At 41.6% G+C, this 18,377-nt stretch overlaps 1 protein-coding gene across 3 annotated transcripts in view; it reads left to right on the forward strand.

Annotated features, from left to right (window-relative positions):
- Positions 1–18,377, forward strand: part of megf11 (multiple EGF-like-domains 11) — a 498,254-nt gene that overhangs the window by 436,484 nt on the left and 43,393 nt on the right. For all 3 annotated transcript variants that reach the window (XM_059639362.1, XM_059639360.1, XM_059639361.1), the window contains 2 exons: positions 1,951–2,085; positions 10,755–10,883. In XM_059639362.1, the coding sequence (XP_059495345.1) occupies positions 1,951–2,085; positions 10,755–10,883 (264 nt within the window). The remainder of the gene's footprint in view (positions 1–1,950; positions 2,086–10,754; positions 10,884–18,377) is intronic.

Genomic DNA, 18,377 nt, shown 5'->3' on the forward strand with positions numbered 1-18,377 from the left:
CCCTCTCCTGGCTCTCCTCAGACCATTTTTGAGCTCCTTCCTTGCCTGCGTGTAATCCTCTCTAGCTGAACTTGACCCTAGCTTCCTCCACCTTATGTAAGCTACCTTCTTCCTTTACACAAGAAGCTCCACTGCTCTCGTCATCCAAGGTTCCTTTATCTTACCCCTTCTTGCCTGTCTCAGAGGGACATATTTACTCATCACTCGCAACAACTGTTCTTAAACAGTCTCCACATGTCTATAGTTCCCTTACCATGGAACAATTGCTCCCAGTCCATCCTTCCTAACTCATGTCTAATCACGTCATAGTTTCCTCTTCCCCAATTAAATATCCTCCCATTTTGCCTAATCCTCTCCTTCTCCATAGCTATGTAGAATGTGAGGCAGTTACGGTCACTATCACCAAAATGCTCTCCCACCACAAGATCTGATACCTGCCCCGGCTCGTTTCCGAGCACCAAGTCTAGAATGGCCTCTCCCCTCGTCGGCCTGTCAACGTACTGCGTTAGGAAACCCTCCTGAACACACCTTACAAAAACAGCTCCATTCAAATCTTCTGCTCGAAGGAGGTTCCAATCAATATTAGGAAAGTTAAAGTCACCCATTACAACAGCCCTACTGCGTCCACACTTTTCCAAAATCTGTCGACCTATGCTTTCTTCAATCTCCCTGCTGCTATTGGGGGGCCTGTAGTAAACCCCTAACGAGGTGACTACTCCCTTGCTGTTCCTAATTTCCACCCATACTGACTCAGTAGGCAGATCTTCCTCGACAATGGAAGCTTCTGTAGCTGTGATACCCTCTCTGATTAGTAGTGCTACACCCCCTCCTCTTTTTCCCCCCTCCCTATTCTTTTTAAATGTTCTAAACCCTGGAACATCCAGCAACCATTCCCTGCAAACGAGTAGTATCACTCAGTTTCTGGAACGGGTGCTTGCAATAAAATATTCTGAGCCTTTCACCCTTCCCCAAACAGACTTCCACTGATTGCCAGTCTCCTTGACATTACCTTCCCCCTCTGTCCTTCTGGTTATTCTGTGTGCAACTCAGACAATCACAATTCATTCACAATCATGACTTGGCAGATAGGAATGCTCCCCAAAGAGAACATAACATCAGTTACCCACTCCAAAGTCTACTACACATTTATATTTCTGTCTATCCATGAACTGAAAGCACATATTGCTCGCTCATGTAGAACTCATTAGGGAATGGGAGCCTAATTTTGGTGAGCTGGCCTTTTGGTGAGCACATATGACATGCAAATACATGCAAAAGAACTTCCTGATGCTCACCATCAGGACTCTTAACTTGCCTTAAAATTCTGAGAAATTAATTGCCTGCTTTCATCCCAGTCCTGGGACTCTGAATTTTGGTCTCTCACCCAATTCAGTTCCCTGCCCACCTTACTTTCCACTCTGGACAGCAACACAGGATTCCAAGATAATAGGAACTGCAGATGCTGGAGAATCCAAGATAACAAAGTGTAGAGCTGGATGAACACAGGAGGCCAAGCAGCATCTTAGGAGCACAAAAGCTGATGCAAGACCCTTCATCAGAAATGGGGGAGGGAGAGAGGGTTCTGAAATAAACACAGGATTCCAGCCATATTAAGGACAAGCTGTTGACATTTTTACCTCCAGCAGTATACATAAGAATCATTGAAACCCAAAGGGAAAGTCAGGAAATCACGATCCTACTGCATTTGATTTTTGTTCATTTACACAATGTTCAGAAAATCTGATGCTAATTTGACTGGGAATCAACATTCAAAGTCAATCAAGTGACTTAAGTTTTGGCAGTGCAGTGAAAATCAGTAAAATGAACTGTTGCCCAGTATTTGATCATTGTTAACAAATATTTTAAAATGAGAAAAATTGCAGAAAGGTTTCCATTCATGGATGCTGAGTATTTTGTTCAACTGTTTGAGCTATTTTGGCATTCTTCTAGTCTGTTCTCCTGGATTTTATGGCCATCATTGCAACCAAGCTTGTCCTCAGTGTGTGCACAGTAATGGACCGTGTCATCATGTCACAGGGCGCTGTGAGTGCTTGTCGGGCTTCACCGGTTCTCTATGCAATCAAGGTAATGTCTTGAGTATGTCAGAGTCAAATGTGATAATAGGAGGTAATGAGGCCTTTACAATGACACAATAAGTGATATGATTGGATTAGGAATATCATTTGTTTCCTCAGTGCTGTTTGTGGAGAAATTGGTAACCTCCAGAACGCATTGAAGTTAAGAATAGAAATAGTTAAGAAAACTTGAATTTGAACCAACATCTTGCCAATGCCCAGTTCTCAGATACTACAGCAGCTTTGTCTGCTTCTCATGCCTCTGTACTCAGAATCAAAAGTCAGGAATGTTATTTGATTTCTTCACTAAATTCAGAACCAGTAATATTTACTCATTAACTGTTTTGTAGGAATCAAAATCATAAGCCTATATAATACATCATGCCTGTTCTGACTCTTTGAAAGAGTTACCCGAGTCCCACTAAAGAACAAAGAGCAATACAGGCTGTCCAAGCCTGCGCTGATACATTGGCGGCGACACTGTGGTTAGCACTGCAGCCTCACAGCGCCAGGACCCAGCTTCCATTCCAGCCTCTGGCAACTGTCTGTGCGGAGTTTGCACCTTCTCCCCATGTCTGCGTGGGTTTCCTCTGGGTGCTCCAGTTTCCTCCCACAGTTCTAATATGTGCAGGCGAGGTGGATTGGCCGTGCTAAAATGTTCATAGTGTTTAGGGGGATGGGTCTTGGTGGGATGCTCCAAGGGGCAGTATGGACTTGTTGGGCCAAAGGGCCTGTTCCCACACTGTAGAGAATCTAATCTAAAACTGCCTTCACTTACAAGATCCAAATCCCTCTATTCCCTTCCTATTCATGTATTCATCCCGGTGTTTCTTGAATGCTGCTATTGTGTCTGCTTCCACAACCTCTTCTGACAAAGCATTCGAGGCACTCACCACCCTTTGTGTGAAAATTCTGCTTTGCACGTCTCTTTAAAGTCTCTCACCACCACCCACCCACCACCCCCCCCCCCCCCCCACCCCACCCCCGGCCAATACCTTGAACCTGTGTCCTCCACCTGGAAAAAAGTCTCATACTTTCCATGCTGTTCCTAATGTTAATAACTTGTATCAGGTTGACCCTCAACCTTCTGCATTCCAGTGAAACTAAACCCAGTCTATGCAACCTTTCTTAGCAGCTAAAATCCCCCATACCAGGCAAAATCCTGGTAAACCTTTTCTGTACCCACTCTAAAGCATCTACATCCTTCTGGTAGTATGGTGACCAAAAATGTACACAACATTCCAAGTGTGGCTTAATTAAAGTTCTATAAAACTGCAGCATAACTTCTCTATCCTCATAATCAGTGCACCTCCTAATGAAGGCAAGCATGCTATTGGCCTTTTTTACTACCTTATCTCTCTGCACTGCTGCTTTCAATGATCTGTGGACCTGCACATCCAGATCCCTCTGCATATTAATACTTCTAAGGGTTCTGCCATTCACTGTATAATTTCCATCTGTACTTGACCTTCCAAACTGCATCACTTTACATTTGTCTGGATTAAACTTCATCTGCCATTTTTCTGCCCATGCCTCCAACTGATCTATAATCTGCTGTATCCTCTGACAATCCTCCTCATTGTCCACAACTCCACCAATCTTTTGTATTGTCTACAAACATTCGAAATAGATCAGCTACTTTTTTGTTTTGGAAATCTCCAGATTGAGCATAATTAAAATGTATGGCATGAGACTTATAAAGAACGGGATAAGATATTAAAGCTGAAGCCTGATTGGTTGATCAGTGTTTGCATTCTGTTTTGTCCTCTCTGGAGGGATAGTTTCTTCCTTTATGGTTAGGCCTCTTTATGCTGTCGTGATGTGAGAGACACAGTGAGCCTGGACAGTAAGACAACACCCCCAGTCTGTCAAGGTGCTTGAAGAGTTGCATGAAGATCTCAGTGGTATGCTCCTTAATGATTCCAGACAATGAAGGGCCTACTGTTAAATTATTTATTATCTTTGTGTCCCTATCCACCCAGACCCCTGACCCAATTCAAGACTTTAGAAATACTTTCGAAAAATGTGCCTGGCCTCATGTGAAGCCTCATTAGCAGTGAGTGGGTGTTGGAGAATCAGGGCGATGATGATATAACCCTCTTCCTAACTTTTTTTAATGAATGTTATAAGATGCAGCAGAATTATTTTTCCCTTTGATTTCTTTCTGAAAGGCTTCATTTGTTCCCATGGCATTTCACCTGAATTCAGGATCAAGCTTGTAAGCAACATTAATTACAAGTTGCTCCAACAATTTTTTAAAATTACCAAGTTCCATAAATTTTTTTATCCACAATCATTAAATACAAATTAAATATAGATTAATAGGATTAATTCCCAATATAGTGAATAGCAGCAGTGCACTATCAAATAACTCATCTTAAGAAGGATTTTGATGTGCTTTGCTCTGCTGTAAGATCTGTCATGTGCTACTTAAAATGAGAAGAGCCTTTCAATTGACTGAGTGCTTCATCCGACAAGTAGTGGTGTTAGGCTCAATTTGGTTGTTGAATCAAAAGATGAAGAAGAGTTTTGTGTTATCTGTAGGCTGCATTTTGATTAACTAAAATGAGGATGAAAAATAAAGTTTTCCTAAAGTTACATAATTTGTAAACTAAATATGGAACAACCTATGAAATTGTGCTAAAATTTACACTGTAAAGTAAATGTTCTCACAAATAGGAATAGAAGCAAGAAATGCACATTTCAGAGAGGTTCCAGAGACTTTTAAATCAATGATTATCTGATAAGAATGTGTAACAAGATGGTAATGTAATTAAGGAATTCAGGTAGTTAGCTTATTGAACATTAGATGTTTAATCTGACGACTACAGTAACATTTTATGTATATATTGTGTCTGAGAGCATTTATTCTTCTAATTATTTTTTAAGTTTATCTCCTTCCATTTCTTTTGAATGTTTTGACTGTTATCATTGGGTTCCAGAGGCACTGACCATCTTCATGTATCTAACCCAGGAGGGGCTCCTGTGCAGTAGCAGTCTTTCTACCTCTGGAAAGAGGGTCTGGAATCAAGGCCCAACCTCTCCAGTGGTGTGTCGTAACATGTCTAAACAGGTTGATTAAAAATCTCACTCTCATAACTGTCAATGTCTTCACTGATGTCACTATCTTATAATGCCACATATGAGCTGAAATATTTTGGGTACATTTGCTGCCACCAAGCCATATTTCTTGAAAAAACAAAGGGGCCATGAGATCCAGATTCAAGACACCCCTGTTCCTGAGTTGCGAAAAATATCTCTGAATAGGTTGATTAACAATATCTAGACCAAACTCGGGTGACTGCTGTTGTTTTTCAGCAATGGAGAATGCCTCAGCAGAGAATGATGCTGCCCTTCACTGTATTCAAACGCACTAAATTATGGCAAGGGTTATTGGATATTGAATAATGGCTTGTTCTCTAACTGATTTATTTTTTCCTAAACCAGAGAAAAGTTTTTAATCTCCTACCATGAAGTGTGGACACCAAACTAAGTTCATTCAGTAAAGGCAGCTTCTCAAGTAAAATTTTCTAAAGTATATTTTTCTATCACTGCTGCATTATGGATCTTGGTAGTTTAGTTGTGGATATTCACACTTCTGCAGTTCCAGTAGCTTGAGTTTCAGATTCCTTTTATTGCTATAATTATTAATCCAGTTCTGTACCAAGTATACCACTACTCAATTTCCTCATCCTCCTATCATAGAATGTCCGTCAGCCAGCCATATGTTTTCAAATCATCTTCCCCTGATTTCCCTGTCAGCTTTCAAAAGGCAAAAATTTAGATGGACATTTCCCCTTCATTTCCCAAATCTTAAATTCACAATATTCAGCTGAATAGTCTATAACACCAACCAGAAAAATGGTTTTATTTAAAAATCACAATGCTGCAAGGAATCAAACTTGGGTCAGACAAAACTATGCTGTTCTGTTTTCAGTTTTGAGCTCCACGTTGTGGGAAAAACGCTGAGGATATACTGCCCAATTTCACTAGGTTGTGCTGCTTGGTATGAGAAAATATAAAGCAAGTCATGGAAAAGTGACACAGTATTTGTTATCTCACAAGAGATTGAGGAGTATTTTGATAGAAGGTGCCTAAAATCATGAATGGGTGGAACTGTATAAATGGAAACTGACTGCCTTCCATATTTACAGCGTATAGAAAGAGTTAGCATAATTATGATTCCAAAAAGAAAATCAAGGGATACCACTCATTGGGTACTTTTAACGAAGAGGTGGTTAGATCCATGACTAATGAGGGAGTCAAAAGTTATTAGGTCAGGTGGGACTGTGCAGATGAGGCTATGATCACATCAGTTATGATTTTATTGAGAGGTGCTACAGGCTCAAAAAATATTGGGCAAAATCATACATTTTTTTGGCTACATGTAAGTTGCAATATGTCTTTTGGAGATTTTCATCATGAAGTCTAGCAATTCTTCACTGTATCTTAATACACCTGCCTCATTAACAACCTTTTGTGACTCTATAACAGTTCACCACATCTGATTCCAGCTCTATCTTAGCACACACTGCTCCCAGAACAAATTGCCACTGAGCAAAATCCACCAAAAGATCATACCATCTTTAAAAGGCTGCTGTGCATCCACAAGTGCTTGCATTCCGCCGCTGTCCAGCTTGTCCAAGGAGGCTTCCAGAACATGTTGGAGAGAAAAAGATAGCATCTGGAGATCCTAATCAAGGCGGGTAGTGTAAAGGAGGAGAGCTGTCATTTGAGGATGCAAGGTCATCGGATCCTCATAGCCTCGTCCAAGATTGCCACCAGGGTTAATGCCACCTCTAGTGCTGATATAATGATGGTATAATGTAGAGTATGCAGGGTAGTTTGATTTTAGTAGAATATTAGGTCAGCACAACATTGTGGGCCAAGGCCTTGTACTGTGCTATACTGTTCTTTGTTCCGTGTTCTAGAACAGCTGACAGTGTCATAAGAAATTCAATGACCTGTCCCAGGTAAAATTCCACACTCATCTCTCTGAGACCTCACACTTACTCTATCACTGTTGCTACACACACCTCCCACCAAGGCTCGTGCTCTGTCATTCTCACTATTGCTGCAACATCTTCTCTAATCCATTTGCATCACATCACCACCCACAGCCAGCTCACATCCTAACATCGCAATAGGAATGCTAGGCTCAAAAAATGTGAAACCACAATCTGAAGAGAACCTCATTATGACAGCACCATAGGTGCTAGACTAAGAAACGTCCCAAGAACTCCAAAACCAAAGACTCGGGGAGTCTAAGTGCCCATTCCTCATATAGCAGTGCTTGGAGACTCACAGCCAGAGGTCAAACCACACAAAGGCTCTGCAGAAGTGTCCATTAAGGGAACCAGAGATGACTGAGCTTGCCACCTGCCCCCATCTGCCCCTTCAACCCTTGGAAGATCATGCTGAGGTGCGTCCACTTGCAATGGCAGAAGACCTTTGGCTCATCTGATGCATCTGGAAACAAGTGCCCAAGGTGTCATCTGACCAAACCTCCAGGGCTAACAGGCTACACTGCTGAGCAAGCCTCCTTCATGCTGGTTGTGGAAGCAGGAGGCAGATTGAGATGTATTGGGACAAAGATGTAGTGGGAAGCAACCCCCTTTCTCACAGGCCAGACCCTTACCCCTGACTTTGGTTTCAGCCAATTTCTTCCCAATTGGGTGCTAGCAACTTCCAGCATGATAGAACACAATAGTGGCTTGAGCCTCCATCTCTCCCAGTCAATGAGTTCAAATCATGAAGTTCTCCTTCCTGCTAACTGTTCTTGTAAACCTGACAACTCTTCAGGTAACCACCTAAACGGTCTACGTTAACCAGTATGTGTGCAGCTCCCCCAGTCCCTGGCAGATGAAGTGGCCATGCTACGTGTGTTCATACAGTGTCCACCCCCATGCTCCCACCCCCCTTGAAGCCAGGATACTGCTAACCCTTGGTTACCCCATTCATGCATTGTTGTATCCCCATTGTTGCCCCCTTCCAGCCTGCAACATACCTTCCCAAAGAATAATTTATCAAGCCTCCTTCTCGTGCAGCAGCCCCTTTCCCCTCTTTCTGACCTCTTTTACTGTTAGTTTCTGTGGGTGAACCTGACAAACTGACAATGGCTCACTTCCTTGAGCAACTCAACTGGACAGCCCCAGGCAAAAAGCATCCAGACCCTTGAATGGTGGCTGTAACATCTCATTGACTGAGGTAGCGCACCCCTGGACTGGCAGCAATGGAGCCACAGGACTACCCATGACCCATTCCCTAGATGTCTGACAATGCCCTGACCGTATGCTTGACTAAGAGATTGTCCTTGACTTAATGTGCTGGGACCCCCTGACTGCTGGATGCCTTCATGGATTGAGGTGAGGATTACTTCCGTAAGGCTATAGGACATGGCTTCCTGTTTGCTGCACATGGAGCATGTTTGTTGTGTAAGCTGCTCAACACATGGTGCAAGTGTGAGATTGACACAGCACACTCGCGTACAGCAAGATATACTCTCCTTTGATGGAGGACTCTTGACCAGAAAGGCAAGCTGCCTGTTTGTGAGACTGTGCTAATTGACATAGTAAGCAAGGCATGGGTGCTGAGAACAAGTGAGCAGCCCTGAGATCAGACCTGGCCCAGTCCTTGTGGCAGGTCCGTCTGTGTGCACAAAGTACCTTTGCTGCAGCCTTTTAATGTGCCCTGCAATACAAGCCTGGGCTTTGTGAGCAGCCTGCAAGTGTGTCAGAGAGGTGCCATGATGGTCGTGAGGGATTGGCAAATGCTGAATGGTAATATCCATGGATGAGGAGTTCGTGTGGCTGCTGCAAATGAATCGTGTTGATATGCTGTTTGGTACCCAACATGGACCTTCAGAGGAAACAATGAGCTACAAAGAATTGCTTGGCACAAATTCTGATTTCCATGTTGAGTTTTCTTGATAACCAAATCGTTCAAGTGTTTGGTAAGATGGAAAGCTGAATGTTAATGATAAGAATTAGGCTGTTAGCTAGGCATTGAACAAGCTACAGTCCCCTTAATTTGTTGTTGCCTTGTAAGAAACTCATCATGCCACTTGTCAAAAATATAAAAGATGCAACAGGATGCTTTCAACACCAAGATGGACTTCACCGAAATTCTCTTCCAATTCTGCTACAGTCTTCACCATAGCCCATCTCACTCAGACCCTATAAGATTCCACCTAAGGGAACAGAATTATTGCTGGTTTGGAATTAAATACCGACAGACCTCTTAGCATATGTTGTAACTTTCCTTTCTTTGTACTGAGCTTGCTGTACTCATTCGTATCTCTGTTTTCTTGATCCTTCTGTTCACTCAGATACTTGGTGAGAATTTGCTGAGTTGGCAATCCTAAGACGTGATTGCATTTTTTTATATTTACTCATTAATGCCTGCTCTCACCTGCCCCTTGTTCATTCTTTCACATTGTGCTTCCCGGGGAATTCACTGACCAGTTGCTTAGTCCTTGTGTCTCACACACAAATGCTTTTCATTATTTCTCTGAATGCCCTTGGCAGCCATGAGGAGAGACTCTAAGAGACTGTTTTCCATAATATAGAATGACATGTCTTTTTCCTTGCTACTTTGTGTTAAAGAGTCAATAGGTTGCCAACATTTTAAGCATGATAGTTATAACCTTACCAGTACTGACTCCCTCTGACCACTGGGCTTGAAACGTTTATAAGGTCTTTCTCCTCACTTGATACTGACTGCATCATAAACAAGGAGAATATATTGGAGAACAGCCCTAGATACTTATTCATGTACTTATTAGCAATCAGAATGAGTTCAGCAATAGCTATGTTTGCCTGTCTCCTTTGCTAATCAAATGGTGTGAGCAAACTGAAATACAGAATGGAAAGGCCAGAGTATCTTAATATCCAACATTGGGAACATTTAATAATCGTGTTTCTAGAAAATTTCACTCAGAGAAAGATAACAGTATATACAAGAGAAGAAGGGAACTTTGTGATTCATTGCAATGAAACAAGAAAAAGGATAACAGTCTCCGTTCCAGACTTGCTTTTTTTTCAATTCTGTATTTGATATTAGAAATTTCTGATGCTTGCATGTGCTGATAAAGTTAGCCTGGGTATTGATAGGGGTGTTGCACCCAACGAGACTTTGACAGTCCTGCCATTACCTGATAACTCATTTTTAGTGTGGAGCCATTTCATCTTTGACCGCAAGGGACTGCCTGAAGAAGAATAAGAAGAAAGTTAGGCACTCCTGCTCAAGGTGTCAGTTGCTTCACATGAACAGGGAAGGAAAGAGAATTTTAGAATACTCTTAGCAGACTTCACAGCTTACTCCCCAACAGCACCAGGAACCTCCTCCACTCAGTCCAGTTGCTCATGCTTCCAAATGTGTTGCCAGCTCAGAAATCAGGGAGGAGAAAGGATCGGGAGGGGCTCAGGTACAGCAGCAGGGACAGGAATGAAACCTGGTGTATAACCAGGTTTGAGGGAGCTGCTCAAGGAACACAATTAGAGTGGAGAGGGGAACATTAGCAAGACTGGTGATGGGAAAAGGATAGGGAGCAGCAGCGAGATTCAGAGCAGGAGTCATGTTATTCTAAACCTTTAGAAAATAAATTTGCTCAACAAAAAGATTCTACTTATTAGCCCTTTACTAATATATTTTATTTGCATTTTGTTTTCCTTTCCACAGTATGTGCTGTTGGAAAATTTGGCAAGAACTGCTCTCGTACTTGCTCCTGCTCAAACAATGGCACTTGTAATCCTATCGATGGCTCTTGTCAGTGTTTCCCAGGCTGGATTGGAAAAAACTGTTCTCAGAGTAAGTCATAGAAAAATTAGCATTTAACAGTTGTTTATCAGCACTTTGAAACATCTCAAAGCAGTTAAGGATGACCAAAATCATACTGGCCCAGCAAGCAATGCCCACATCCCACGATTGATTTTTTTTTTAAATGTGCATTAAAAAATTGCAGTAATCAGTCGAGATCCCCGCACAGGTTTAAGGCAGGTTACTGTTAATTCCCTTGCAAACTGGATCTGAGGAAGATTTCGTCACACACACAACTATGTACGACTTAGCTAAAATTTTCTAAAGTACTTTTGGACTTCGCAGAATTGCTAAATCCCATTGTTGAACTGAAAACATTGACTCACTTTCAACTCTGAAATGCTGATGAAATTGGCCATAAAAGTGCAGGATATCAGCAAATTGATTTTATTGCCTGTGAGGGAGCTGAAAGAACATGCTCAGGAAGTATAGGAATCTGTAAGCTTTTATTAGTTTGGGGAAATGTTGCAAGTTGGTATGATCAAATGGCCACTTTATGTCAATTTTAATTGTTGCAGGCTGATGTGGCGACCATGACTATCAGCTAGAGACTACCTTGAAACCTCCCAATCCCATTACAAATAAGTAACCAATCACACAGGACATTTGAAACAATACTTTTTCTTAATTCTATATTAATGCCATATTACATTTTTATGTCATTTGTGCTGTCATTTGAAACCTTAATGGACATTATTTATTTCTTGTTTTATTCTGACAATTGAATGAGAGGAAATTTCTCTGATCGGACATTTTTAAAAATTGTTTAAACAGCTTGAAATTTGCCAGAGTTTATCTTCAACCATAAATAAACCAAAGATCAGACCATATCTTCCTGAATTCAATTTTTTGCAGCTCTGGGCTATGCCAGACCAAACATCAAGATGTTATTAAGTAAGGTAACTGTGCATGTAGACCCATCTCTGCACTGAGTGCTACCTATATACAGACAGACATACATTCTATCATTCTAGTTTTGGTAATAATTTTAAAATATTACATGTAGATCATCACACGACAGGGAATATCCAGTGAGAGAACAAAATGCTTTACAGGACAAAACTGAAAATTAATATGCTTCATGTATGTTGCTGAAATTGTTTCTCATAAATGTTACCATCATTGGCCAGTGATGGCCGGCTTCTTGATGTGATCTGTAATATGGTTGGTAGTGAGGCAATGAGTTGGACTGATTAACACTGAGAGGTGAAGAGGTATCATCTACTGAACATGTTGAGTAACTGGAAGTTGCGTATTTACGTTGTTAGTGTCTACTTCACTAATGGAGTAAGATTGAGAACTTTTGTTTCAAGAACAAACTATCATGTGAAAAGTGAATCAAATTGTACTCAGTAGTGTATTGTAATTTTGTTTAATTAGCCCTGAATTCACCAAAAACTTTTCAATTTCTGTTTTGGACTAGGCAATTCTGGTGGTTAGATGACTCCGTGTCCTGAGTGTTTCATGGTTTGTTTTCCTTCCAGTGAATTAATTGCACTACTTCCTGACATCATTATCAACTTGTTTCAAGGTAGTTCCCTATTCCTGAAGAGCTCAAAGCCAGTTTCCCTCCCCCGACAAATTATACTAACACTGTTATCGAAGAAATATTGTAAAAAAATCCAAAAATGATGTTCATAAAAATTATTTGTGAATATTGTTAATCCCCTCATCAATATTCCTTTTTGAAACTCCTGTTTGGATTTTTTTATGCACACATGGGACATGGGCATCATTGGCTGGCCTGCACTTATTGCCCATCCTGGGTTGCCTGAGAACATAGAACATTGAAAAGTGCAGCACAGCACAGGCCCTTTGGCCCACAATGTTGTGCTGTTGATTAATCCTAATCTAAAAATAAAATCACCTAACCTACATTCCCCTCAATTCACTGCTGTCCATGTACATGTCCAGCAGTCGCTTAAATGTCACTAATGACTCTGCTTCCACGACTGCCACAGGCAAACTATTCCATACGCGCTCAACTCTCTGGGTGAAGAACCTCCCTCTGACATCTCCTCTATACCTTCCTCCTAACACCTTAAAACTATGACCCCTCGTGGCAGTCAATCCTGCCCTGGGGAAAAGTCTCTGGCTATCGACTCTATCCATGCCTCATTACCTTGTACATCTCGATCAGGTCACCTCTCTTCCTCCTTTTCTCCAGAGAGAAAAGTCCGAGCTCAGTCAACCTCTCCTCGTAAGACAAGCCCTCCAGTCCAGGCAGCATCCTGGTAAACCTCCTTTGCACCCTCTCCAAAGCCTCCACATCTTTCCTATAATAGGGCAACCAGAACTGGACACAGTATTCCAAGTGTGGTCTCACCAGGGTTTTGTAGAGCTGCAGCAAAACCTCACGGCTCTTAAACTCGATCCCCCTGTTAATGAAAGCCAAAACACCATATGCTTTCTTAACAACCTTATCCACCTGGGTGGCAACTTTGAGGGAGCTATGCACTTGAACACCAAGATCCCGCTGTCCCTCCACACTGCCAAGAATCCTGTCTTTAATCCAATATTCAGCATTTGAGTTTCGACCTCCCAAAATGCATCACTTTGCTTTTATCCAGGTTGAACTCCATCTGCCGTTTCTCAGCCCAGCTCTGCATACTGTCAATGTCTCGCTGAAGCCTGCAATAGCCCTCGATACTATCAACGGCACCTCCAACCTTTGTGTCATCAGCAAACATCAGCACCCCCCAACCTCCTCATCCAAGTCATTTATAAAAACTACAAAGAGCAGAGGCCCAAGAACAGAGCCCTGCGGGACACCACTCAGCACTGACCTCCAGGCAGAGTACTTACCATCTACAACCAGTCTCTGCCTCCTGTCAGCCAACCAATTCTGAATCCAGACAGCCAAATCACCCTGTATCCCATACCTCCTGACTTTATGAATGAGTCCGCTGTGGGGAACCTTATCAAATGCCTTGCTGAAGTCCATGTACACCACATCCACTACTCAACCCTCATCAACCTGCCTCGTGACCTCCTCAAAGAAGTCAGTAAGATTTGTGAGGCATGACCTGCCCCTCACAAAGCCATGCTGACTCCCTTTAATCATACTATGCTTTTCCAAATAGTCATAAATCCTATCCCTCAGAATTCTTTTGCCTTGCAAAGATAGTTGTGACTTGCCTCCTTGAATCACTGGTGAAGCTTAGCCTGCTGAGTGCCCACCTCTCTATACATGCCAAGCATAACATGCGCTACCTCATCGGCACAACATTGTGGGCTGAAGGGCCTGTTCTGTGCTGTACTGTTGTATGTTCTACGTACCTCACAGAAACTGCTCCAGCTCTGAAACCTAAGCTTCCAGGAACTGCAGCTGGAGACACCTTCTGTCCACACGTTGGTGATTCCAGGCAACATTCCCTGGAAGAGTTCCCAGCTTCTCATGTAGAACAGGAAGAGCACACCACAGCTTTGAGCATACTTGGTATCACTTACGTCTTTTAAATTAAATCTATTAGAAGATATATTATCAATTATTCTAGGACTGTCGTTCCCTGGTTTTCATTACAATAGAATTTAGTCCTTACAAACTATAAACTACAAGAAAGATATTACAAATTGTAATGTAACTCTGAGGTAACTTGTTTACTCTCCCTATGCTGAACAGCTTTATACTTTGTCTCACAGCTGAAGTCTGAGCTACAACTTGATTTGTTACATTCTCACTCGGTCTTCTTTTCCTGCACTGACCTTGTCTGCCAAAGTCAATCCCATGGATTTACCCCACAATTTCCCAAAGTGCTGTGGATTTGCTTGCCGTCCACATGCTTATCCCAGATTGGTACAAACTTCCAGAAATGGTAATGGGTTAGGAATCTTGGAATTGAGTCAAACCTGCCATTTTTCCAAGGCCTGAGCACTGACTCGGTCCAGCTCCATGAAAATCAGGACCCTTGCCATCCAAATCGATGGCAACAATTTCACTGTCTACCCTATCCCTTATAATCCTCAATAACTAAATCGGATTGTCCCTTATGTTTAAGAATTCAGGTAATAGATTGCATAATCTCTCCTTGAGCTTTCGTCCTTGGAGTTGGGATACAATTCTGGGAAAATCTATTCTGCAGTACCTCCAAGGGCAATATGTCTTCCACGTTTAGAACTGCTCATATGATCTAGGTGTGATCTAACCTTATTGTTCCACCATGGTTTCTATCCCTTTGTATGTTTGTCCATTGGCTGTAAAGCCCAATATTCCATTAACCTTCGGATTATTTTCTGTGCCTGTATGTGATGATTTATGATTTAATGATTTTAGTAAATGGTCCATCAAGTCTGTTTGGATTGCAACTGTTTCTAGCTTTTCAACATTTGTCAATATAAATTCATTAATACCATAATTTTTCCCATTTAATTTAATGCTTCCAAATAGACTGCCTCTGATACCATCTTTTTTTCTGTGGCTTCAGCAAATTTGGATATGTGACTTTCTACCTTATTAACTAAATTGTTAATAAATATGAATTGTTGAAGCCTCAATACATCCATGTGGATGTCACTTAATTCACCTGCCAATTAGAGTACCTGCTTATTCTCCTTACTCTTTGTATCCTTCTGCTCAGCCTATTTCCAAACCAAATCATAGTTCACCTTCAGTTTCATGGGCTTCAAATTTATCTAATCCTATTTTATCAGGGTCTTTATGTAATGGCTTCTTGAAGCCCATGTCAATCAGATCCTTTGACTTTTCTGCTGCTTTCGCATGCCTGTTTAAAAATCTCTGATTTTTTTTAGACTTAACTTACTTTTATACATTTATGCAGGCTCTCTCTGATCAGCTGAACAATTTTCAAGCTGACGAGTCACTCTAATCTTAGTACAGACTCTAGTAATAGCAAACAACAACTTCTGTTAAGATAGAATCTTTTATGTAAAACAATTCACAGTGCTATACAGGAGTTGTGGGAAGAAAAACTTTGATGCATGACATTTCAGGGTGAACCTATCAGATACCAATAGCCTGATATAAGGTGTTTTTAAGGAGGCATCTTAAAGCTGGAAAGAAAGGAAGAGAGGTGGAACATGGGCCTTCTAAACATATGACCTTCTGCATTGAACTGATTGAAATTGGAAATGATTAAGTGGCCAGAATTGCAGGAGTGATTGAGGGGATGTTGCAGGACAAAGTGATTACAGAAAACACTAAGTGCCAAGTTCATTTAATTATTTGAAAATAAGCTTGGAAATTTTAAAATTGGCGCCTTTCAAAACAACACTTGAGTGTAGATCAAGGACTTTAGGGGAAATAGATGAATGGCACTTAGTGCAACTTCGGATGCAACAAGAGCAGAAATTTGAATGACAACAAATTTGTGAATAGCAGCCAGGAATGCTTTAAAAAAGATCAAATTGAGAGGTAACACATTTAATGGTGTGGACTATTTTTCAACAGTATCTATCATTATATAAATATATGTAAAAACATGCATATTTATGCTTAAGTAGACAAATAGTCTATAGTTCCTTGGTTCTCCCTTTGAAACACCACATTAAACTCAATCATGCTATGATCACTATCAGATAAGTGGTCACACACTGTTAGATTTTTGACTAAATCTCACTCGGTGTTCAATATCGCTCAAGGGCTCTTGGGAACTTTCATACCTTGGTAACATGAGCTCATCAACTTCAACCAAATATATGAAAGTTCAATTTTCATCTGAAATCAGGGTGCCTTTGCTATCTAAGATAATAAAATGTGAGGCTGGATGAACACAGCAGGCCAAGCAGCATCTCAGGAGCACAAAAGCTGACATTTCGAGCCTAGACCCTTCATCAGAGAGCCCTTATCTTGGAATTCTCCAGCATCTGCAGTTCCCATTATCTCTGCCTTTGCTATCTGTTTGTCTACTTACCACATTCATACATTAAATCATCTCACAGAGGCTACAATGGAGCCTATACACAACTCCCACTACAGCCATAAATACATTTCTAGTTCTTAAATCCACCTGTAACATTTCCAATGCCTGTTTATCCTAGCTGATATTCTTCATAATAATTGAAGTTATCTCATTCTTCATTGTGGCAGCTCTGCTTTACCATTTTCCTGGTCACTGCTATAGATCTTGTAACCCTGGTATGATTAGATCCCAATTCTGACTGCTTTCTTCAAGTTAAATTTGCACCTATAAATCATTTGATTTGTCATTTAATACATGGTGTTTGCTGATAAGTTTAAAAAAAACACTGTATGTTTGTACAAAGACCACTTATTTGGGCTAAAAGGCATAGCCTGTTTTTCTGCACTGATATGTTACTTGCAAATTTCTTATTGCTTTCCCTGGTTTAACGACTTTCACACCTTTTAGATTGTTTACCTTTAGTACCAAAGGCATAGTCACTGACCCTTGCTCTGTCTCACATCTTCTGTTTGTTTTCAAATCATCAGCTTTATTACCTTTTCCTCCCAAGCCTTCCTTCCTGTTTACTGATTTAACATTGTAATGATTGTCCTGTTTATTCCTTCTGCTAACACTGAGTCCAACCCAGTTCTGGATGTGCCCATCCCAGCAGTATACTTCATTCCTGTCCCAGTACTGGTTCCAATCTCCCAAGAAACCTTCATGCTCACAGCAGTCCTTCAACTACATCTTCCTATTCCTAATCTGTCTACCTCTAGCTACTTTTACATTGTTTAGGCAATAATCCACAGGTTGTAGCCCTTGAAATCCTGTTCTTTCATTTAGTTACAAGATCTTGGTACTTTCCAAATTAGACTTCTTGCCTTCTCTTAAGAAAGGCATATGGAATTTTGGCATTTATCGCGAGAGAAATAGGGAAGTAGGAAAATGTGCACCTGTAGAAGACATTAGTGAAACCAAGATAATAGAGTGTGGAGCTGGATGAACACAGCAGGCCAAGCAACATTTTAAGAGCACAAAAGCTGATGTTTTGGGCCTAGACCCTTCATCAGATAAGGGGGATGGGGAAAGGATGCTGAAATAAATAGGGAGAGGGCGAGGCGGACCGAAGATGGATAGAGGAGAAGATAGGTGGAGAGGAGTGAATAGGTGGGAGGAGATCGGTCAGTCCAGGGATGAGGGACAGGTCAAGGGGGCGGGATGAGGTTACTAGGTAGGAAATGGAGGTGTGCGTTGAGGTGGGAGGAGAGGATTGGTGAGAAGAAGAGGAGGCGGGAATGAGCTGGGCTGGTTTTGGGATGCAGTGGGGGGAGGGGAGATTTTGAAGCTTGCGAAATCCATATTGATACCATTGGGCTGCAGGGTTCCCAAGTGGAATATGAGTTGCTGTTTCTGCAACCTTCGGGTGGCATCATTATGGCACTGCAGGAAGCCCAGGATGGACATGTCGTCTAAGGAATGGGAGGGGGGTATGAAATTGTTCGCGATCGGGAGGTTGAGTTGGTTATTGCAAACCGAGCATAGATGTTCTGCAAAGCAGTCCCCAAGCCTCCGCTTGGTTTCCCCAATGTAGAGGAAGCCACACCGGGTACAGCGAATGCAGTAT

Source organism: Stegostoma tigrinum, chromosome 33 (assembly GCF_030684315.1).
Source record: "Stegostoma tigrinum isolate sSteTig4 chromosome 33, sSteTig4.hap1, whole genome shotgun sequence".
In the NCBI taxonomy this organism is placed as follows: Eukaryota; Metazoa; Chordata; class Chondrichthyes; order Orectolobiformes; family Stegostomatidae; genus Stegostoma; species Stegostoma tigrinum.